Source organism: Pongo abelii, chromosome 13 (assembly GCF_028885655.2).
Source record: "Pongo abelii isolate AG06213 chromosome 13, NHGRI_mPonAbe1-v2.0_pri, whole genome shotgun sequence".
Classification (NCBI taxonomy): Eukaryota; Metazoa; Chordata; class Mammalia; order Primates; family Hominidae; genus Pongo; species Pongo abelii.
Window position 1 is genome coordinate 91,297,923 of NC_071998.2, and position 23,240 is coordinate 91,321,162.

A 23,240-nucleotide genomic window follows, 5' to 3' on the forward strand; every position below is an offset into this window, starting at 1 on the left:
GCCCTTTGTCAGATGGGTAGATTGTAAAATTTTTCTCCCATTTTGTAGGTTGCCTGTTCACTCTAATGGTAGTTTCTTTTGCTGTGCAGAAGCTCTTTAGTTTAATTAGATCCCATTTGTCAATTTTGGCTTTTGTTGCCATTGCTTTTGGTGTTTTAATCATGAAGTCCTTGCCCATACCTATGTCCTGACTGGTATTGCCTAGGTTTTCTTCTAGGGTTTTTATGGTTTTAGGTCTAACATTTAAGTCTTCAATCCATCTTGAATTAATTTTTGTATAAGGTGTAAGGAAGGGATCCAGTTTCAGCTTTCTACATGTGGCTAGCCAGTTTTCCCAGCACAGTTTATTAAATAGGGAATCCTTTCCCCATTGCTTGTTTTTGTCAGGTTTGTCAAAAATCAGATGATTGTATATGTGTGGTATTATTTCTGAGGGCTCTGTTCTGTTCCATTGGTGTATATCTCTGTTTTGGTGCCAGTACCATGCTGTTTTGGTTACTGTAGCCTTGTAGTACAGTTTGAAGTCAGGTAGCGTGATGCGTCCAGCTTTGTTCTTTTGGCTTAGGATTGTCTTGGCAATGTGGGCTCTTTTTTGGTTCCATGTGAACTTTAAAGTAGTTTTTTCCAATTCTGTGAAGAAAGTCATTGGTAGCTTGATGGGGATGGCATTGAATCTATAAGTTACCTTGGGCAGTATGGCCATTTTCACGATATTGATTCTTCCTATCCATGAGCATGGAATGTTCTTTCATTTGTTTGTGTCCTCTTTTATTTCCTTGAGCAGTGGTTTGTAGTTCTTCTTGAAGAGGTCCTTCACGTCCCTTGTAAGTTGGATTCCTAGGTATTTTATTCTCTTTGAAGCAATTGTGAATGGGAGTTCAATCATGATCTGGCTGTTTGTCTGTTGGCATATAGGCATGCTTGTGATTTTTGCACATTGATTTTGTATCCTGAGACTTTGCTGAACTTGCTTATCAGCTTAAGGAGATTTTGGGCTGAGACGATGGGGTTTTCTAGATATACAATCATGTCATCTGCTGCAAACAGGGACAATTTGACTTCCTCTTTTCCTGATTGAATACCCTTTATTTCTTTCTCCTGCCTGATTGCCCTGGCCAGAGCTTCCAACACTGTGTTGAATAGGAGTGGTGAGAGAGGGCATCCCTGTCTTGTGCCAGTTTTCAAAGGGAATGCTTCCAGTTTTTGCCCATTCAGTATGATATTGGCTGTGGGTTTGTCATACATAGCTCTTATTATTTTGAGATACGTCCCATCAATACCTAGTTTATTGAGAGTTTTTAGCATGAAGGGCTGTTGGATTTTGTCAAAAGCCTTTTCTGCATCTGTTGAGATAATCATGTGGTTTTTGTCTTTGATTCTCTTTATATGATGGATTACGTTTATTGATTTGCATATGTTGAACCAGCCTTGCATCCCAGGGATGAAGCCCACTTGATCATGATGGATAAGCTTTTTGATGTGCTGCTGGATTTGGTTTGCCAGTATTTTACTGGCAATGCAAAAAAAAAAATTTTGCATTGATGTTCATCAGAGATATTGGTCAAAAATTCTCTTTTTTTGTTGTGTCTCTGCCAGGCTTTGGTATCAGGATGATGTTGGCCTCATAAAATGAGTTAGGGAGGATTCCCTCTTTTTCTATTGATTGGAATAGTTTCAGAAGGAATGGTACCAGCTCCTCTTTGTACCTCTGGTAGAGTTTGGCTGTGAATCCATCTGGTCCTGGACATTTTTTGGTTGGTAGGCTATTAATTATTGTCTCAATTTCGGAGCCTGTTATTGATCTATTCAGGGATTCAACTTCTTCCTGGTTTAGTCTTGGGAGGGTGTGTGTGTCCAGGAATTTATCCATTTCTTCTAGATTTTCTAGTTTATTTGCGTAGAAGTGTTTACAGTATTCTCTGATGGTAGTTTGTATTTCTGTGGGATTGGTGGTGATATCCCCTTTATCATTTTTTATTGCATCTATTTGATTCTTCTCTCTTTTCTTCTTTATTAGTCTTGCTAGTGGTCTATCAATTTTGTTGATCTTTTCAAAAACCCAGCTGCTGGATTCATTGATTTTTTGAAGGGTTTTTTGTGTCTCTATCTCCTTCAGTTCTGCTCTGATCTTAGTTATTTCTTGCCTTCTGCTAGCTTTTGAATGTGTTTGCTCTTGCTTCTATAGTTCTTTTAATTGTGATGTTAGGGTGTTAATTTTAGATCTTTCCTGCTTTCTCTTGTGGGCATTTAATGCTATAAATTTCCCTCTACACACTGCTTTGAATGTGTCCCAGAGATTCTGGTATGTTATGTCTTTGTTCTCATTGGTTTCAAAGAACATCTTTATTTCTGCCTTCATTTCGTTATGTACCCAGTAGTCATTCAGGAGCAGGTTGTTCAGTTTCCATGTAGTTGAGCGGTTTCGAGTGAGTTTCTTAATCCTGAGTTCTAATTTGATTACACTGTGGTCTGAGAGACAGTTTGTTATAATTTCTGTTCTTTTACATTTGCTGAGGAGTGCTTTACTATGTTGTCAATTTTGGAATAAGTGCAATGTGGTGCTGAGAAGAATGTATATTCTGTTGATTTGGAGTGGAGAGTTCTGTAGATGTCTATTAGGTCAGCTTGGTGTGGAGCTAAGTTCAAGTCCTGGATATCCTTGTTAACTTTCAGTCTCGTTGATCTGTCTAATGTTGACAGTGGGGTGTTAAAGCCTCCCATGATTATTGTGTGGGAGTCTAAATCTCTTTATAGGTCTCTAAGAACTTGCTTTATGAATCTGGGTGCTCCTGTATTGGGTGAATATATATTTAGGATAGTTAGCTCTTCTTGTTGAATTGATCCCTTTACCATTATATAATGGCCTTCTTTGTCTCTTCTGATCTTTGTTGGTTTAAAGTCTGTTTTATCAGAGACCAGGATTGCAACCCCTGCCTTTTTTGTTTTCCATTTGCTTGGTAGATCTTCCTCCATCCCTTTATTTTAAGCCTATGTGTGTCTCTACACGTGAGATGGGTTTCCTGAATACAGCACACTGATGGGTCTTGACTCTATCCAGTTTGCCAGTCTGTGTCTTTTAATTGGAGCATTTAGCCCATTTACATTTAAGGTTAATATTGTTATGTGTGAATTTGACCCTGTCATTATGATGTTAGCTGGTTATTTTGCCCTTTAGTTGATGCGATTTCTTCTTAGCATCAATGGTCTTTACAATTTGGCATGTTTTTGCAGTGGCTGGTACCGGTTTTTCCTTTCCATGTTTAGTGCTTCCTTCAGGAACTCTTGTCAGGCAGGCCTGGTGGTAACAAAATCTCTCAGCATTTGTTTGTCTGTAAAGGATTTTATTTCTCCTTCACTTATGAAGCTTAGTTTGGCTGGATATGAAATTCTGGGTTGACTATTCTTTTCTTTAAGACTGTTGAATATTGGCCACCACTCTCTTCTGGCTTGTAGAGTTTCTGCCAAGAGATCCGCTGTTAGTCTGATGGGCTTCCCTTTGTGGGTAACCCGACCTGTCTCTTTGGCTGCCCTTAACATTTTTTCCTTCCTTTCAACATTGGTGAATCTGACAATTATGTGTCTTGGAGTTGCTCTTCTTGAGGAGTATCTTTGTGGCATTCTCTGTATTTCCTGAATGTGAATGTTGGCCTGCCTTGCTAGATTGGGGAAGTTCTCCTGGATAATATCCTGCAGAGTGTTTTCCAACTTGGTTCCATTCTCCCCATCACTTTCAGGTACACCAATCAGATGTAGATTTGGTCTTTTCACATAGTCCCATATTTCTTGGAGGCTTTGTTCGTTTCTTTTTACTCTTTTTTCTCTAAACTTCTCGCTTCATTTCATTCATTTGATTTTCATTCACTGATACCCTTTCTTCCACTTGATCAAATTGGCTACTGAAGCTTGTGCATTCCTCATGTAGTTCTTGTGCCATGGTTTTCAGCTCCATCAGGTCATTTAAGGTCGTCTCTATGCTTTTTATTCTAGTTAGCCGTCTAATCTTTTTTCAAGGTTTTTATCTTCTTTGCAATGGGTTCGAACATCCTCCTTTAGCTCGGAGAAATTTGTAATTACCGATCGTCTGAAGCCTACTTCTGTCAACTCGTCAAAGTCATTCTCCATCCAGCTTTGTTGTGTTGCTAGCGAGGAGCTGCGTTTCTTTGGAGGAGAAGAGGCACTCTGATTTTTAGAATTTTCAGCTTTGCTACTCTGGTTTCTCCCCATCTTTGTGGTTTTATCTATCTTTGGTCTTTCATGATGGTAACGTACAGATGGGGTTTTGGTGTGGATGTTAGTTTTCCTTCTAACAGTCAGGACCCTTAGCTGCAGGTCTGTTGGAGTTTGCTGGAGGTCCACTCCAGACCCTGTTTGCCTGGGTATCACCAGCGGAGGCTGCAGAACAGCAAATATTGCAGAACGGCAAATGTTGCTGCCTGATCCTTCTGGAAGCTTCATCTCAGAGGGGCACCCGGCTGTATGAGATGTCAGTCGGCCCCTACTGGGAGGTGTCTCCCCGTTAGGCTATTGGGGGTCAGGGATCCACATGAGGAGGCAGTCTGTACGTTCTCAGTTCTCAAACTCTGTGTTGGGAGAACCACTACTCTCTTCAAAGCTGTCAGACAGGGTCGTTTAAGTCTCCAGAAGTTTCTGCTGCCTTTTGTTCAGCTATGTCCTGCCCCCAGAGGTGGAGTCTACAGAGGCAGGCAGGCCTCCTTGAGCTGCGGTAGGCTCCACCCAGTTCGAGCTTCCTGGCCGGCCATTTTGTTTACCTACTCAAGCCTCAGCAATGGCGGACTCTCCTCCCCCAGCCTCGCTGCTGCCTTGCAGTTCGATCTCAGACTGCTGTGCTAGCAGTGAGTGAGTCTCCGTGGGCATGGGACCCTCTGAGCCGGACATGGGATATAATCTCCTGGTGTGCCATTTGCTAAGACCATTGGAAAAAGCACAGTATTAGGGTGGGAGTGTCCCAATTTTCCAGGTACCATCTGTCATGGCTTCCCTTGGCTAGAAAAGGGAATTCCCTGACCCCTTGTGCTTTCCGGATGAGGCGATGCCCCACCCTGCTTAGGCTCACACTCCATGGGCCACACCCACTGTCCAACAAGCCCCAGTGAGATGAACCCGGTACCTCAGTTGGAAATGCAGAAATCACCCGTCTTCTGCGTCACTCATGCTGGGAGCTGTAGACTGGAGCTGTTCCTGTTCGGCCATCTTGGAACTGGGGCCTTTTTTTTTTTTTTTTTTTTTTTTTTTTTTTGAGACAGAGTCTCACTCTATCTCCCAGGCTGGAGTGCAGTGGTGCAATCTCGGCTCACTGCAACCTCCATCTCCCAGGTTCAAGCGATTCTTTTGCCTCAGCCTCCCGAGTAGCTGAGAGGCTACTTGGCCTCTCAGGAGTCCACCACCATGCCTGGCTAATTTTTGTATTTTTAGTAGAGACGGGGTTTCGTCACGTTGGCCAGGCTGGTCTCGAACTCCTGACCTCAGGTGATCCGCCCACCTTGGCCTCCCGAAGTGCTGGGATTACAGGCATGAGCCACTGCACCTGACCCTATTACATGATTTTCTTTTCTTTTCTTTTTTTGTTTGTTGAGATGGAGTCTCGCTTCCTTGCCCAGGCTGGAGTGCAGTGGCACCATCTCCGCTCATTGCCTCCTGGGTTCAAGTGATTCTTCTGCCTCAGCTTCCTGAGTAGCTGGGATTACAGGCACACACCACCATGCCCAGCTAATTGTTGTATTTTCAGTAGAGATGGGGTTTCACCATGTTGGCCAGGCTGGTCTCAAACTCCTGACCTTGTGATCCACCTACCTCAGCCTCCCAAAGTGCTAGGATTACAGGTGTGAGCCACCATGTCCAGCCTATTACATTTTCTTTTCTTTTCTTTTTTTTTTTTTTGAGACAAGAGTCTCATTCTGTCGCCCAGGCTGGAGTGCAGTGGCACAATCTCGGCTTACTGCAACCTCTACCTCCCAGGTTCAAGCGATTCTTCTGCCTCAGCCTCCCGAGTAGCTGGGATTACAGGCATGCACCACCACACCCAGCTAATTTTTGTAATGTTTTTAGTAGACACAGGATTTTACCATGTTGGTCAGTCTGTTCTCGAACTCCTGACCTCGTGATCCACCCACCTTGGCCTCCCAAAGTGCTGGGATTACAGGTGTGAGCCACCGTGCCTGCCTATTACATGATTTTCAAACCACATTTTGTTTACTTAAAATTGTCACTATTTTCTCATGTGATATATAATCTTTTTAATTATCATGAATGCTTAAAATTCCAAGGTTCTAAGAACTTTATGTTTAATAGCTTATTCAATCCTTGCAATAATCTTATAAAGTAGTTACTATTATTATTCTCATTTTACAGATGAGGAAATTGAAGCTCATGTAGTTTAAATAGTTAGCCTAAGATAACAACAGTGGGGGAAGCACGGGGGGGAGATTTAGTATCCAAACTATGCTTTTAACCCAAATATAGGTTAAATAAGTAACTTCCTATTGCTGGTCACTTTTTCACTATTATAGGTAATGTTTCAGTAATTATCTTTGTGCATTTAACTTTTTTCCTTTGGGATTATCGCATTAGAATAATTCCCCCTAAGGGAGATGATCAAATCAAAGCAACCAATCATTTATTAATATGATTAGGCTCTCGTATATACTGCCAAACTGATTTCTAAAAGATTCAGGTTAATCTCTACTTTCCCCAGCTGTGTAGTATTAATTTCTCTCAGTTTAGCCAGTATTAACTTTTTTGCTAATTAAATTATTTTAACTCTTTAAAAATATTTGCATGTTAATTATGTTTTCCAAGTCAGAAAATTAGCTGTCCCTATTAACTCAAGTCCCTATCAACTCATTGAACAAGTGTTTATCAAGATTGTTACTGTATGTAAAAGTAACGTAAAGAAAAGTATGTAAAATATGGTCCATGTCTTTATGATACTAGGAATGCATCTTTTTTTTTTTTTTTTTTGAGATGGAGTCTCGCTCTGTCACCCAGGCTAGAGTGCACTGGCCCAATCTCGGCTCACTGCAAGCTCCACCTCCCGGGTTCATGCCATTCTTCTGCCTCAGCCTTCCAAGTAGCTGGGACTACAGGCACCTGCCACCACGCCTAGCTAATTTTTTTTTTTTTGTATTTTTAGTAGAGATGGGGTTCAACATGTTAGCCAGGATGGTCTTGATCTCCTGACTTTGTGATCCGCCCGCCTCGGCCTCCCAAAGTGCTGGGATTACAGGCATGAGCCACTGCGCCTGGCAGGAATGCATCTTTTATAATTTGTAGTACTTTTAATGTTTTACCAAGTTGTGAGTTTTTTACATGAGTAGAATATTAAGCATTTTTCCAGTTCTATTAGCTGTTATGTATATTGCTTTGGATTGTCTACATAAGCAATCATGCATGCTATCTGTGAATAATAACATTTTTATTTCTTCATTTCCAGTCTTTATACTTTTCATTTCTTTGCTGTGCCATATTGAATTAGAACCTTTAATACAATCTTGAATAGAATTGGTGATAATTGGCATCCTTAATTAATTCTGCTTTCTCAGATGGCAAGCTTTCAACATTTTACCATTGAGTAAGATGTTGCTATAGATTTCCTTATATTCCCACTTGCCAAGAGTTTTTTTAAATCATAGTTGGGTTTTTGTCAAATACTATTTATGCAATTTATCAACAAGATATATTTTTTTCCTCTTTTCTGTTAATATGGCAAATTACATTGACTGATTTTTTTTTTTTAGATGTTAAACAACCCTTGCATTTCTGGAGTAAGCCCCACATACATTATGCACTTTTATATACTGATGTATTTTACCTGCTAATATTTTAAGATTTTTGCATCTATGTTTATGAGAGAGATTGGCCTATAATTTTCATTTCTTGTATTATAGTTGCAAGGTTTTGGTAGCAAGGTAAGTCTAACCTTGTCAAAAAAAAAAAACAGTTAGAAAATAGTCCCTTGTTTTTATTCTCTTGGAGAATAAAATTGGTATTACTTCTTCCTTAAATGTTTGGAAGAATTTCCTCTTGAAGTTATCTGGTGTTGGGGATTTCTTTGTGTAAAAGTTTTAAATAACCAATTCAATTCCATTAATTATTCATATTTTCTAATTATTTTTCTTTCAGCTTGGTAAGTTGTACTTTTTAAGGAATTTATTCATTTTATTCAAAATGTCAAATGTATTTGCATAAATTTTGTCACACACATATTCCCTTATCTTTTTTATGCCTGTAGGACCTGTAGTGAGTTCCTCTTGTTTATTTCACATATTGATAATGTGTGTTTTCTCTTTCTTTTTAAAAAATTTTCTTCATTCCTTACCTGGAGCACTAAAAAAAAAACAACTTGATATTCATCTCCTCAAAGGACTTACTTCTGTCTTTGTGGATTTTCTATATTTTGAGATTTTGGGTTTTTTTGTTTGCTTGTTTGTTTGTTTGTTTCTTAAGACAGTATCTCACTCTGCCACCCAGGCTGGAGTGCAGTGGCATGATCATGGCTCCTTGTAACCTCAGCCTTCCCAGGCTTGGGTGATCGTCCTACCTCAGCCTCCTGAGTAGCTGGGACTACAGGTGCACACCACTACACCTAGCTAAATTTTTTGTATTTTTAGTAGAGAAGGAGTTTCACCATGTTGCCCACGGCTGTTCTTGAACTCCTGAGCTCAAGCGATCTACCTGCCTCAGCCTCCCAAAGTGCTAGGATTACAGGCATGAGCCACCGCACCTGGCCTGTATTTTGAGTTTGTTTACTATTTCATTGGTCTTGCTCCTGTCTTTTTTATTTTCTAACTTCTAATTTCTATTTCCTAATTTCTATTTTGGTTTATTCTCTGACACACAGATTATGTAGAAGTGTGCTGTTTAATTTTCAGTCAGTTGAGTGTTTTCTCATTTTTTAAATTGATTATATTAATTATTTATTGCTGCTGTAACAAATTACCACAGGTTTAGTGGCTTAGAACAACACAGATTTATTGTCTTACCATTCTAGATGTCAGAAATTCAAAATGGGTCTTACTGGGTTAAAAATCAAGGTGTCACCAGGGCTGCTTTTCTTTTGGTGGATCTAGGAGAGAATCCATGTTTTTTACTTTTTCAGTTTCTCAAGGCTGCCCACATTCCTTGGCTGATGACCCCATTCCTCCATCTTCAAAGCCACATTGGCTGGTTGAGCCTTTCTCTGTATCACTTATCTGTATAATTCTTACACTCACCCTCCTGACTCCCTGTTTCCCTTATAAGTACCCTTGTGATTAGATCAGGCCCACCCAGATAATCCAGGATAATCTTCCCATCTCAAGTTCAGCTGATTAGCAATCTTAATTCCATCTACAACCTTAATTCTTCCTTCTCTTGTAACATAACATATTCACAGGTACCAGGCACTAGGATATGGACATCTTTGTGAGGGAGTGCATTATTTTTTTTTTGGAACTTTATGGCCCAGCATATGATTGATTTTGGTAAATGTTCTATGTACATGTGAAAAGAGCACTAACTCTGTCCTTGTTGGATGCAGTGTTCTATATTTATATATATATCACTTAGGGCCTATTTTTTAAAGTCTGTTGTTTAGGTCTTATATATCTTTACTGCTCTTTTGTCTGTTCTATCAGTTGTTTTTAAAAGATGGGTTAAAATCCCACTATGACTATGGACTTGACTATCTTTTTAATTTTGTCGATTTTTCACTTGTATATTTGGAAGCTTCGTTATTAGATGCATACAAATTTAGCATTGTGATATCTTCCTTTTTGACTCCTTTTACGCTATGAAGTGTCCCTCTTTATGTCTAGCAATGCTTCATCTCTTCTTTATCTTTCATGACATTGAAATTTTTAAAGAATACAAGCCATTTATTTTACAGAATGTGACTCAATTTGTGTTAGTCTTATGTTCCCTCATAATTAGATTCAGGTTTCACATTTTTGGTTGGAATATTACATAAGTAATATGAATCCTTCTCTGGGTATTACCTCTGGAGATATATGATGCCCCTTATCATAGCGTTAATTGGCCAGGCGCGTTGGCTCACGCCTGTAATCCCAGCACTTTGGGAGGTTGAGGTGGGCGGATCACCTGAGGTCAGGAGTTTGAGACCAGCCTGGTCAACATGACAAAACCCTGTCTCTACTAAAAATACAAAAATTAGCTGGGCGTGGCGGCAGGCACCTGTAATCCCAGCTACTTGGAGCCTGAGGCAGGAGAATCGCTTGCACCTGGGAGGTGGAGGTTGCAGCGAGCTGAGATCTCACCATTGCACTCCAGCCTGAGCGACAAGAGCGAAACTCCGTCTCAAAAAAAAAAAAAAAAAAATAGTGTTAATTATGAGCTCTTGGATCAAATATCATTTGCTTTCTCCACTGTATATTTAATATTTTCCCTTTTTGTAAATAAGCAATTTGGAAAAATGATTGCTTATATTAATTTTGAATTAGCATAAATAACCACATATCCAAAAATACTTACTCCAGATGTACTTGATTTTTGTTTATGCTTATAGGGAAGAACAGCTTTGCATTGGTCCTGCAACAATGGATACCTTGATGCCATTAAATTACTGCTAGACTTTGCTGCTTTCCCTAATCAGATGGAAAATAATGAAGAGAGGTAAGTTGTTGTTGACTTTTTTTTTTTTTTTTTGAGATGGCTTCTCGCCCTGTCACTCAGGTTGGGTTGCAGTGGCACGATCTTGGCTCACTGCAACCTCCGCCTCCTGGGTTCAAGCAATTCTCCTCCTTCAGCCTCCTGAGTAGCTGGGATTACAGGCATGCACGATCACGCCTGGCCAATTTTTTTGTATTTTTAGTAGAGATGGGGTTTCACCATGTTAGCCAGGCTGGTCTCGAACTCCTCACCCTGTGATCCACCCACCTCGGCCTCCCAAAGTGCTGGGATTATAGGCGTGGGCCACCATGCCCAGCCAAGTTGTTGACTTTTTTTTAAAAAAAAGTGCTCTTTGTTTATCAAACATCCTTTCTACCATATTTTTTAAATCTCAAGGTTAGATATTGTTCAGAAATAATAACTATACTCATAAGAAAACATTACACTAAGAAATACTGAGCCAGAATAGAAGAGCAAAACTTTCATGCAATGTTGATTTAGAATCATGGGATCTTATAGCTCTTCAGAATTTTGTCTATTGCCTAGGGCAAGCACATATTTTGCAGATGAGAAAATTTTAGTCCTGCTTCTGACTTCTGGCTAACATAACGTCAGTGAAATCCTGATTGACTGGGCCCAGGAGTACATTTAGGCCAGCGGAATGTGTTATGTATTCCAGAGGTTTCTCTTGATGAAGAGGATATTATCAGTCAGTGGACAAAGAGATGCCACCATGTAGCATTAAAACATAAGGAGAAGCTAAGATGAAAGTTCAGGGTTTAATCTAAATGCAGATTGCATGAATAATATAAGGTCTGGAGAATTATGTTAGGGTTATTGACCAAAGATCCAGGCCCAATAAAAAGGAGCAAACAGGCCAGGTGCAGTGGCTCACGCCTGTAATCCCAACACTTTGGGAGGCCAAGGCGAGCAGATCACCTGAGGTCAGGAGTTTGAGACCAGCCTGACCAACATGGTGAAACCCCGTCTCTACTAAAAATACAAAAAAATTAGCCGGGCATGGTGGTACATGCCTGTAATCCCAACTACTCAGTAGGCTGAAGCAGGAGAATTGCTTGAACCCAGGAGGCGGAGGTTGCAGTGAGCCCGAGATCGTGCCACTGCACTCCAGCTTCTGCAACAGAGTGAGACTCTGTCTAAAAAAAAAAAAAAAGGAACAAACAGAATGTGAAGTCTAAGGAAGAGCGATTCTTGGTGGTCTTAGATCTAGGAAGGTTCTTATAATTTGTAGGTAACAACTGAGTTTGTGATCACACTTCCATACCTGAGGTCCTATTACAAGAAAGGGTTCCCGATCCAGACCCCACCAGAGGGTTCTTGGATCTTACACAAGAAAGAATTCAGGGCGAGTTTGCAGTGCAAAGTGAAAGCAAGTTTATTAAGAAAGTAAAGGAATGAAAGAATGGCTACTCCAGAGACAAAGCAGCCTTGAGGGCTGCTGGTTACCCGTTTTCTTATGGTTATTTTTTGATGATATGCTAAACAAGGGGTGGATTATCCATGCCTCCCCTTTTCAGACCTTATAGGGTAACTTCCCAACTTTGCTATGGCATTTGTAAAATGTCACAGCGCTGGTGGGAGTGTAGCAGTGAGGACAACCAGAGGTCACTCTCGTCTCCATCTTGGTTTTGGTGGGTTTTGGCTGGCTCCTTTACTGCAACCTGTTTTATCAGCAAGGTCTTTATGACCTGTATTTTATGCTGACCTCCTATTTCATCCTATGTCTTAGAATGCCTTAACCTTCTGGGAATGCAGCCCAACAGCTTTCAGCCTCTTTTTACCAGATCCTCTTTAAGATGGAGTTCACATGCCTCTGACAGTCCCCCTGACCTAGGTCTTTGTGTTAGTTTTCATGTTTCATGGATGCTCTAACTAAAATGGCTCCTGCTATAGTACCATTCCCATCCTCTTAGCCACCACCCATTCTTTCTATTAGTTGGTGGGAAACTTTATTGAGAAGGGACTTCTCTAGGTCCATCTCAGAGGAAACATGTTCCTGTTTTCTAGAACCAACCCCTTTACCACTTCTTTCAGAAACTTCCCTCATTAGAGGGAGAGCTGAAGATTCTCCCTTTGAAACTCTTAAAAAAAAAAAAAAAAAAAAAAAAAGAAAGTTTAAGAATCCTCAGACTTAGTGGTGACTTGTTTTGTTTCTATAAAAATTTATTCTGTGTAACAGCATTTACCGCCTGACTGCTATATTTTTAAGGAAACAATGAAATTTTTTAACTCAATTTCCATTTATATGCTAAACCTTGAATATGAGACCTAAGTAACTGCATGAATTAAGGTGTTTACTGCCTCCCAGAATAAACATATGTTAATTACAGACCAAAAGACCAAAGGAAAAATCCTCCTAACTGTACTTGCCGAACTATAGATAAAAACAGACAGTGGCAATAACCCAGTCTCTGTTAATGTTTCATCAGCAATGTACCTTGATGTACAAATGTCAGAACTTGGCATTGCCTTTTACATTTATTGACATTCCAGTTTAGGCATTCTACTCATCCCATCAGACCATTCCCACATGGCAGGTCCAATTGTATCTTGTCTGTTGTCTATATCCACATTGTTTCTTGGTTGGTTACCATCAGTGTAGTGCTAATTTTTACTTCTCATACATTGACACTAGTCAGTTGATGAACACCGTATAGACATAATTTTTGCCAACTTCTGCTGACTTTCAGTCAATAACTGTCTGACACACTCACCCCAACACTGATGGGAATATTCACAGCACTTGAATTTTTCTAAATTGAATTTGGGATGAAAAAAGGTTCAGTAGTAATAATCACAATGTGTTTTATGATCACACTTGTTTTAAATACTAGGTATAGACTTCAAACTTAAAATGATGCTAGATATTTGGATTGTGTCTCTGAATAAAAAATTGAGAATCCTAATTTGAATAAACCAATTACAAAAATATATTTTTTGAGAAAATTGGATAAATTTGATTGTGAAGTGGTCCTTAGATTTTACTAAGGAATTCCTGTTAATTTCGTTAGTATAATAATGACATTGTGGCTATGCCCATATTATTTACTGATGAATACTTAAACACATAGAGATGAAGATGTTACAGGAAAGTGATCCCGATCCCGACCCCAAGAGAGGGTTCTTGGCTCTCTCGCAAGAAACAATTCAGGGTGAGTCTGCAGTGCAAAGCAAAAGCAAGTTTATTAAGAAAGTAAAGTGGTGAAAGTACAGCTACTCCATAGACAGAGTAGGGCGTTCCCAAAAGTAAGAGGAGGAACACATCCACCCTAGGTACAATACTTGTTTATATACAGGATTTAAAAAAAGATTATAGGGAGATGTGCTGTGCTACAAGGGTTTGTGATAAAGGATTCATTTTCTTAATTACTACATTTTTCAAGAATCAATATTATTATCTTCCAAGCAAAATTAGGAATGCCTTTGTTCTCCAGATATCGGGATATTAGGACTCTCTCAAGTCTGGGTCTGTTTAGTAAACATCAGTCTGTTCCCTTAACGGTAAACATCTAGAGGCTAGGAATACCTTTCTGGGAATGCAGCCCAGCAAGCCCCAGCTTCATTTTCGTAGCCCTCACTCAAGATGGAGTCCTCTGGTTCCAATACCTCTGACAAAATGATAGGAGTTCCGAGATTGGCTGTAAAATACTCTAGCAAAAATAAAAAGGAAGGGGCTATATGAAGCAAATGTAGCAAAAAATTGTTAAATTTAGGTATTCAGTGTACAAATGTTTATTATGTTATTCTCTCTACCTTTTTTATGCTTAAAATTTTTCATAATAAAAATATAATTTTTTACAGTAAAAATATTTAATATATAATTTTCAATCCAAAAGCAGCCTAAGAAGTCTAGTTCTTTTCTTCCTTTCCCCTTTTACAGATGAGGAAACAAAAGCCCAGAGAAGTTAAGAGAATGCCCAGGGTCACACAGGTCCCCTGACTCCCAGATCAGCATTCTTTAGGGTATATTAAGCTACATGTTATTTCCTTTTGTAATATTTGTAGGTAAAGGAATAATTTGGGCCCTACATCTTATAAACTAAATTTTGTTAATCTTGCTTATATATTATGTGAAGGATACTACATATTAATAATTATAGAAAAAAATGATCAAACCTACCAAATACATATGTTGTTTGCACATTGATTTAAGAAACAGTTTTATTCTATAGGAAACATACTAGGTAATTGATATATGTGTTATGGAAGGTTACTGAACTGGGAGACATGTTGTCTTAGTTCTAGTCTGCATTCTATAGAAACAATTTACATAACCTGTGGTAAGTTGCTTAACCTCTCTGGATCTGTTCATCCATTTATAAAATGAAGGTATTGAACTAAATGACCTCTAAAATTCAATTTAGCTCTACTATTGCATAGTTTAGTGACTCTATGATAATTTTTTCCATTAGAGAAAGTACAGTCAAGAAAGGCAGTTTAGAACTTGTAGCAAAAATTTTTTTAATTCTCCTGAATTTAAAAAATGCTATCCACTTATAAATAATGTTTTAAAGTTTATATAGATGCCTCTCTACTTACAGCCTTCTGGTCCCTGAACAGTAAGTGGCAAATGAAGCTGTCCTAAAATAGAGGTTCCTTAATTTCAGTGTTTGGGGTTTCTTCCCAAACTCAGTTTCCTTACTAAAGTGATAAAAATACTCCTAAAGTGAAAAACCTCTTCCTTTTATGTCTTAACTGTGACTGTTAGGTAAGTTTTGAAGATAAATCATTTTTTTTCTATAATCGGACGATTTTCTATGTCTAGTCATGCATCCATATAATCATCCTTTCTTCTGCCTCATAAGTCATCTGATGTTTTCTCCTAAGACCTTTTATGGCATTGGGCTGGTCAAAGTCATCCCGAGAGGAATCAGCATCAGTGGTGGTCATGGGATGGTCGTAGATACTAGTTTGGGCCCTATGGAGATAATATTTTTGATAAGCAGCTGTGGTATTGCAAACCATACAGCAGTGAATGTCCTGTAATAATAACAATCAGAGCTGACATTTATTAACTGCTTCCTTTGGGCCAGGAACATTGCTATCCTCTTTACACTTATTTTTCCATTTTCTCCTCATGCCACGTCTGCAACGTATTACATTGTTTAACAGATGAGGAAAACTGAGGCTTAGAGATGTAAAGTAAGTTGTTTAAAAAGTGATAGTCATCGTTACCATTGTTGGATGGTAGAATTTGGGGGATTTTTTTACTTCAATTTTTTTTTTGCAGTGTTTTGAGTTCATAAAATCTGTATCATTTTGACAAAGTAGTAATTTTTCTTTAAAAAAGGAAATCGTATCTCCCAGATATGAACAGTGGTTAATTCTCAGGGTGGGAATATGGATGACAGCTATTTTCCTCTGTGTATTTACCCAATTTTTTGTTTCCAAAATTTAAAAAGAAATATTTTTTTAAAAGAATGGGCTTGGTGCAGTGGCTCACGCCTGTAATTCCAACACTTTGGTAGGCCAAGGCAGAAGGACTGCTTGAGCTCAGGAGTTTGAGACCAGCCTGGAGAACATGGCGAAATCCCATCTCTACAAAAAATACAAAAATTGGCCGGATGCAGTGGCTCATGCTTGTAATCCCAGCACTTTAGGAGGCCGAGGTGGTCGGATCACCTGAGGTCAGGAGTTCAAGACCAGCCAATATGATGAAACCCCGTCTCTACTAAAAATACAAAAAAAATTAGCCGGGTATGGTGGCATGTGCCTGTAATCCCAGCTACTCGGGAGGCTGAAATGGGATAATTGCTTGAACCCGGGAGGCAGAGGTTGCAGTGAGCTGAGATTGCGCCATTGCACTCCAGCCTGGGCAACAAGAGCAAAACTCCATCTCAAAAAAAAAAAAAAAAAAAAAAAAATTAGCCAGACTTGGTGGTACATGCCCGTGGTCCCAGCTACTTGAGGGGCTGAGGCAGGAGGACTACTTGAGCCCAGGAGGGGTAGAGGCTGCAGTAAGCTGTGTTTGTGCCACTACACTCCAGCCTGGGCAACAGGGTGAGACCCTGTCTCAAAAAAAAAAAAAGAATGTGCCAAAAACAGCACACCTAGAAAGTTGCCATTTGAGATTCAAATATACAACAATATGACAATAATATTCATCCTTTCTAAATAATGTATATATCAAAACAGTGATGTATATACACTGTACAAAATTTAAAAGGATGTTCACTGAAGACTCAATGTTCTTCCTACCCCTGCCTCTGAGACAGCTAGTTTTCCTCCCCCAGAGGCATCACTGTTAGCAGTTTCTTGGAAAACTTCTGAAAATACATTTTTCATAGATAAAGATACAGGGATATATTTTTTATACAAATGGAACATGCCATAATAACTCCTGTTTCTTGCTTTTTTCTTTGTCTTCATTTGACATCCTGGAGATTGTTCCTTATTTATTCATATACAGCAGTAATGACTGCATATACAGGTATCTTCATTATATGGATGGCCTGTGCATTGTTTAAGCAGTCTTCTGTTGATAGACATTGAGGTTGTTTCTATTCTTTTGCTATGACTAACTGTACTTCCATGAGTAGTCTTGTACATAAAGCATTTCACATGAGAGCAGATCTGTAAGATAAATTCCTAGGAGTGAAACGGCTACGTCAAATGGCATATATACATGAATAATTTTGATAAATATTGCCAAGTCATCCTCCCTAGAAGTTAAAGTAGTGTATGAGAGAGCCTCTCTCTGTCCTTGCCAGTGCAGTGTGTTAACAACTTTTCTGATTTTTGCAAATCTGATCATCATTGAAAGGTATTCTCTTATGTTAGTCTAATTCATATTTCTCTTAAATGAGTGATGTTCAACATTTTTATATGTTAAGAGCTATTAGTATTTACTCTTCTGGGAACTGTTATCTTTGGTGTTTTTTTTACTCTGTAAAATTTTGTTATTTTTATGTAGTCAGATTTATCAATCTTCTTTTATGGTTTCTGAATTTTTTTTATTTTTTATTTTTTTGGAGACAGTGTCTCACTCTGTCACCCAGGCTGGAGTGCAGTGGCATGATCTCAGCTTACTGCTGCCTCCACCTCCTGGGTTCAAGCAATTCTTCTGCCTTAGCCTTCTGAGTAGCTGGGACTACAGGTATGTGCCACCATGCCTGGCTAATTTTTGTATTTTTAGTAGAAACAGGGTTTCACCTTGTTGGCTAGGCTGTCTCGAACTCCTAACCTCAAGTGATCTGCCCACTTCGGCCTCCCAAAGTGCTGGGATTACAGGCGTGAGCCACTGCGTCCAGCCCTTTTATGGTTTCTGAATTTTGTATCCTTTTTTTAGAAAAGACTTCCAACTTCATTTTTTAATCTTCCTGGTTTCTTCTGGTACTTTCATGGTTCCTTTTTAAAATATTTAGATCTTTGCTCTATCCAGAATTTATTTTGGTATAAAATGTGTTTATAAGAATCTGTTTTTTTTCCCCAGATGGCTACCTGGTTGTCCCATCACTATTTATTTAGTAATCCATCTTTTCTGCAGAAATTTAAAGGGCCATTCTTATCATATACCGAATTTCTCCATTTGGAGTTCTGTTTTTTACTTCATAAGCATTAACTGTCAGTAATCATGGGCTCAAATTTACAAATCTCACAATATTTTCACTACCTTTTTAGATAGGGGCAGGGAATTATTTGGCACATGGGAAAGAAGGGAAATGATCATGTCTTTCCAATAGGCCCCTATTTGTTTGCCAGGGAGTAAAACTCAGGAACTGACATGGTTAGCAGCACAAAGCACCTGACCCACAGTCATAGTCAACCTTGTTTTGTGCCCCTCGGAGAAAAAAAGAATAGCCCTGGTATAGAGAAGGTGGCTTTGCCTGGGGAATATTCCACATCTTAGAATGAAGTTTCCTTCTGCTCCATAATAATATTTTCAGTTTAACTGTGCCTTGAATTACATTCTAAAATTTAAAAAAAAAGAAATCTTCCTCCCACTTCAGATACACACCCCTTGATTATGCTTTGCTTGGTGAGCGCCATGAAGTGATCCAGTTCATGTTGGAGCACGGTGCCCTGTCCATCGCAGCCATACAAGACATCGCCGCCTTCAAAATCCAAGCTGTCTACAAAGGGTACAAGGTCAGAAAAGCCTTCCGAGACAGGAAAAATCTCCTCATGAAGCATGAACAGTTGAGAAAAGATGCTGCTGCCAAGTAAGTATGAGCTATGCAGATTGCGTTTTCGCCACCCAGAATCAGGGTGGAAGTGGGGGTGTGTGGGGTGCTGAGGTGGCCAGGAGAGGGAAACAGATGAAAATCTGAATTACTGTTGGTCCCTGCAACCGGTCACCTTCCCTCTCCTCAGCACTCCGTCTTCTGAAACCGAGGCTGCAGTGAAGGACAGAGGCCTAACCTCTGCTGGGTAGTGATTCCTCTAGACTAGTCCCAATGTTTCAGCCCAGGGACAAACCACTCCTACCCATGGGAGGGAGTTGGGGATGGGATTGATTCCTAGAATAAGCTGTAAAGAAATAACTGTTCCTCTCGCGCTTCCTCTTTTTCCAAAAGAAACATGCCAATATCTAGCCTACTTTCACTAGACCAGTCTAAGTCTGGTTTTAATTTGATTAAAGCAACCAACTTGGTTTTTTTTTCCACCCATTTCTTTTTTTTTTTTTTTTCTTTTGAAATGGAGTCTCACTTGCCGCCCAGGCTGGAATGCAGTGGCACAACCTCGGCTCACTGCAACCTCCACCTCCCAGGTTCAAGCAATTCTCCTGCCTCGGCCTCCCGAGTAGCTGGGAATACAGGCACGTGCCACCACGCCCGGGTAATTTTTGTATCTTTAATAGAGGTGTGGTTTCACCATGTTGGCCAGGTTGGTCTTGAACTCCTGACCTCAAATGATCCACCCACCTCATCTTCCCAAAGTGCTGGGATTACAGGCATGAGCCACCGCACCCAGCTTTCCTTCACCCATTTCTTAACACATCTGTACTAAATAAAGTAATTTACTCAAGAAATATTGATTGAATTCTTACTATACAGACAAAACACTTGGCTAGAGCCCAGGGAGAAAATGGCAACTAAAAAAGCAAAATCCCCCCTGCCTGAAGGACTTCGCATTTTTTTTGGGGCAATGATACAAAATAGCCGTCTGTGCCTATTGCACATTCTGATTATTTCACATAAATGATTGATTTTAAAGATGGGTGCGGTGGCTCACACCTGTAATCCCAGCACTTTGGGAGGCCAAGGCAGGCGGATCACTTGAGGTCAGGAGTTCAAGATCAGACTGGCCAAAATGGTGAAACGCCATCTCTACTAAAGATACAAAAATTAGCTGGGCGTGGTGGTTAGCACCTGTAATGCCAGCTACTCGGGAGGCTGAGGCAGGAGAATTGTCTGAACCTGGGAAGCAGAGGTTGCAGTGAGCCCAGATGGCACCACTGCACTCCAGCCTGGGCAATAGAGTGAGACTCTGTCTAACAAAAGAAAAAAAAAGATTGATTTTAGATTATACTTAGGTTTGCCTTTTCTTTGATAGATATGTTGGGTAGAAGTATTTTAAATAGCAGCGGTGTATCACATTAGCAAATACAGATACCAAAAACTCTGATGATAAAGATGTGGACAGGCAGATTCTTTTTTTTGAGACAGTCTCTCGCTGTCACTCAGGCTGGAGTACAGTGGCATGATCTCCACTCACTGCAGCCTCCACCTCCCAGGTTCAAGCGATTCTTATGACTCAGCCTCCCAAGTAGCTGAGATTACAGGCTTGTGCCACCACACCCAGCTAATTTTTGTACTTTTAGTAGAGATGAGGTTTTGCCATGTTGGCCAGGCTGGTCTTGAACTCCTGACCTCAAGTGATCTGCCCACCTTGGCGTCCCAAAATGCTGGGACTACAGGCATGAGCCACTGTGCCCAGCCTCGGCAGATTCTTGAAAGATAACTTCCTGGCTGTATCTTGAATGTTTCTAAATCTTGAGTCCTTCTAACTCTTAAATCCTACATCTTACCCACAAGGGGGAAGCATAAGTGTACTAAATAATCATTAAAAGTAATAATAAGAGGCAAGATAAGTCATTTTAATGAGAAGTTAAATACTACTATGTACTGGAATGCTAATCATCATGTCAGCCTTCGGTAAATAAGATTTAGAGAAACATACCATTTTCTGTGACTCTGAAGCTACTGAAGTAGATGGCATCCGAGGAAATACTATGTTGCACTCTTCTCTTAATGATGCCCTCTTCCTTTCACTTTTGCCAAAGAATCCAGTATCAACCTAAAAGCCTCTACATGCCTCTTTTTCCAGCCTTCTTATAAAAGTTCTCTGTATGTGAGTGGCAAGCATAAGTAGATAATACACATGACAAATTATCCTGAGTTGCAAGTAAATGATCTCTGTAAAGGGATGGAATGTTGCATTTCCTTCTACTGATGTTTCCATAAACTCCAGTTTATTGTGTGAGAATCCATTTTCAAAATTTGTAGTCATATCTACTTGAATATAAGGTGGGACTCAACAAAGGCAACACAACTGACTTTGTATGTCCCCTAAAGGGAGGCTATAGATCTCTAAGAGATATACTTAAATGGTGGAGAAACTGATTTCATTTGTTCTATTTCTCAAAAGTTATTTCTTAAAATCTGAGTCAGTGTTTAATTTTGCTTTTAATTCTTGCTTGAAGAAACAAACATCGGGATGCTAAACTCAGTCCTTGCTGCTGCTGCTGCCTCATTGACTAAGCTGGCCCAGGCACAGCGTGTCACCTCGGTGTACCTTTCCCAGTTTATTATGTTAGGATGGCAGAAATCGTCTTCCTCAAAATGAGGATGTGAAAGGCACTTATTAAACTTAAGTAAAGTGATTTCTAATTTACTGAAAGAGAAACCGGGAGAGAAAAAGTTATAGTGATATTTACTAAGGCAGGTAATGTTAGAAAATGCTATTTAAGGAATATCTATAATCAATTTAAAAGCACTTTATAATTCACACTGCACTGCCTATGTTGTTGCCAACATGAACATTACTATAATTTACCTTCCAAAGCACACAGTTGAGTGTACACTAAAATAAAACCATATTTATGTTGATCACCCTTCTTCCCTGAAGCTCGCTTTTTGCCAGGTTCTTATTTCACTTAAATCTCAGATCTCCTGTAACTCTCTGATTATCCCTTCTCACATCTTTTAAATTATTCCATCTCCACACTGCAGTCAGCCTTGAAGGCAAACTTTTTAGACTTCTACTCATGCTATACTTTTTTCCATTGAAAATGTACCTACTCTTAAATTTTAAATTAATTCATCTCTGTAGATAGCCCCCTAATCTGTCTCACATCCTGACCTCCTGGAACTCTAATCTCATATCTTCAGTTGCCTACTGGGCATTTCTGCTATGCTTTTGTCACTTGCCAACACTTTAGATCATTGGATGTTTCCATTCGCATGTCCTGTTTTCACTATAACTTCAGACTCTGCAACACACCGACATGCAAATGGAAGCAGCCCATCACCACAGTCTGTCTCTCTTCTGGCCTTTTTATGTGCTTGCTAGTGCTGCTACCATTGATTGTATGCATTCCCCCTTTGATAGCCTTTTGCTTTCATTCTTCTGTGCCACCAGCACTCTATACAAGCCCTCATTCTTCTTTTTTTTGAGACAGAGTCTTTCTCTGTCGCCCAGGCTGGAGTGCAGTGGCTTGATCTCAGCTCACTGCAACCTCCACCTCCTGGGTTCAAGCCATTCTCCTGCCTCAGCCTCCCAAGTAGCTGAGATTACAGGTGTGTGCCACCACGACCAGCTAATTTTTGTATTTTTAGTAGAGATGGGGTTTCACCATGTTGGCTAGGCTGGTGTCAAACTCCTGACCTCAATCCACCCACCTCAGCCTCCCAAAGCGCTGGGATTACAAGCATGAGCCACCACGCCCAGACCCCTCATTCTTAAGTACCAGCCATGGTGCTCTGTAAGATCCTTCAACATTTCTTTCACTTCCACTTACATTTCTAAGTCTCATTTCTCTCCACTACCACCACCCTCCCACCTGTTGTCTCAGCCATCCTGAACTTTCTTCACTTCACTTACTGGGAGACCTGAGCTCCTTCCTGGCTAGTATATGTGATTATGTTTCTAAGAGTTTCATCGTCACGTCCAGTTTTGGTCACCCAGTTCAAACTCTTGTGATGCTTAAGTCCCTTCTACGAGAGGTTGTTCTGTGTCCCCAAAAAGTCAAGTGCAAGAAGTCCTGTACCTCTCAAGATAGCATATTCCATTAGTGGAGGGTTCTGTCTAGCAAAAGTTCTTTTCTACCCTTTGGTCTTGAAGCTACCCCTGGAAGCCAAAGAGAAAAATCTAAATCCTTTTTCATAAACCAACTTTCAGATTTTTAAAAAACTGCTCATAACACTTCCATTGCTACTGCTCATCTCCTTTTCACTTGGTAATTAGTCAACGCTCCCGTGAACATCACCAGATTGTTAATGGTTGGCCCATGTGTCTGACTCATCTGCTCACAAAGCCATCTGGCCCATGGGGAATTACTTCCATAGATCTATTTCATGCCATTCCACTTCTCTGAGCCTCAGATTTTCATCAGTAAAATGGAAAGAAGTTTTCTTAATTCAAGATGGGCTTCA

General features: G+C 39.9%; 1 protein-coding gene across 7 annotated transcripts in view; it reads left to right on the top strand.

The window, feature by feature from the left end:
* Positions 1-23,240, top strand: part of INVS (inversin) — a 203,359-nt gene that overhangs the window by 156,867 nt on the left and 23,252 nt on the right. For all 7 annotated transcript variants that reach the window (XR_008509888.2, XM_054520364.2, XM_054520363.2 and 4 more), the window contains 2 exons: positions 10,520-10,626; positions 18,594-18,806. Coding sequence is in view for 6 of the 7 variants with exons in the window: in XM_054520364.2 (XP_054376339.1) it covers positions 10,520-10,626; positions 18,594-18,806 (320 nt within the window). In the remaining variant the exon portion in view is untranslated. The remainder of the gene's footprint in view (positions 1-10,519; positions 10,627-18,593; positions 18,807-23,240) is intronic.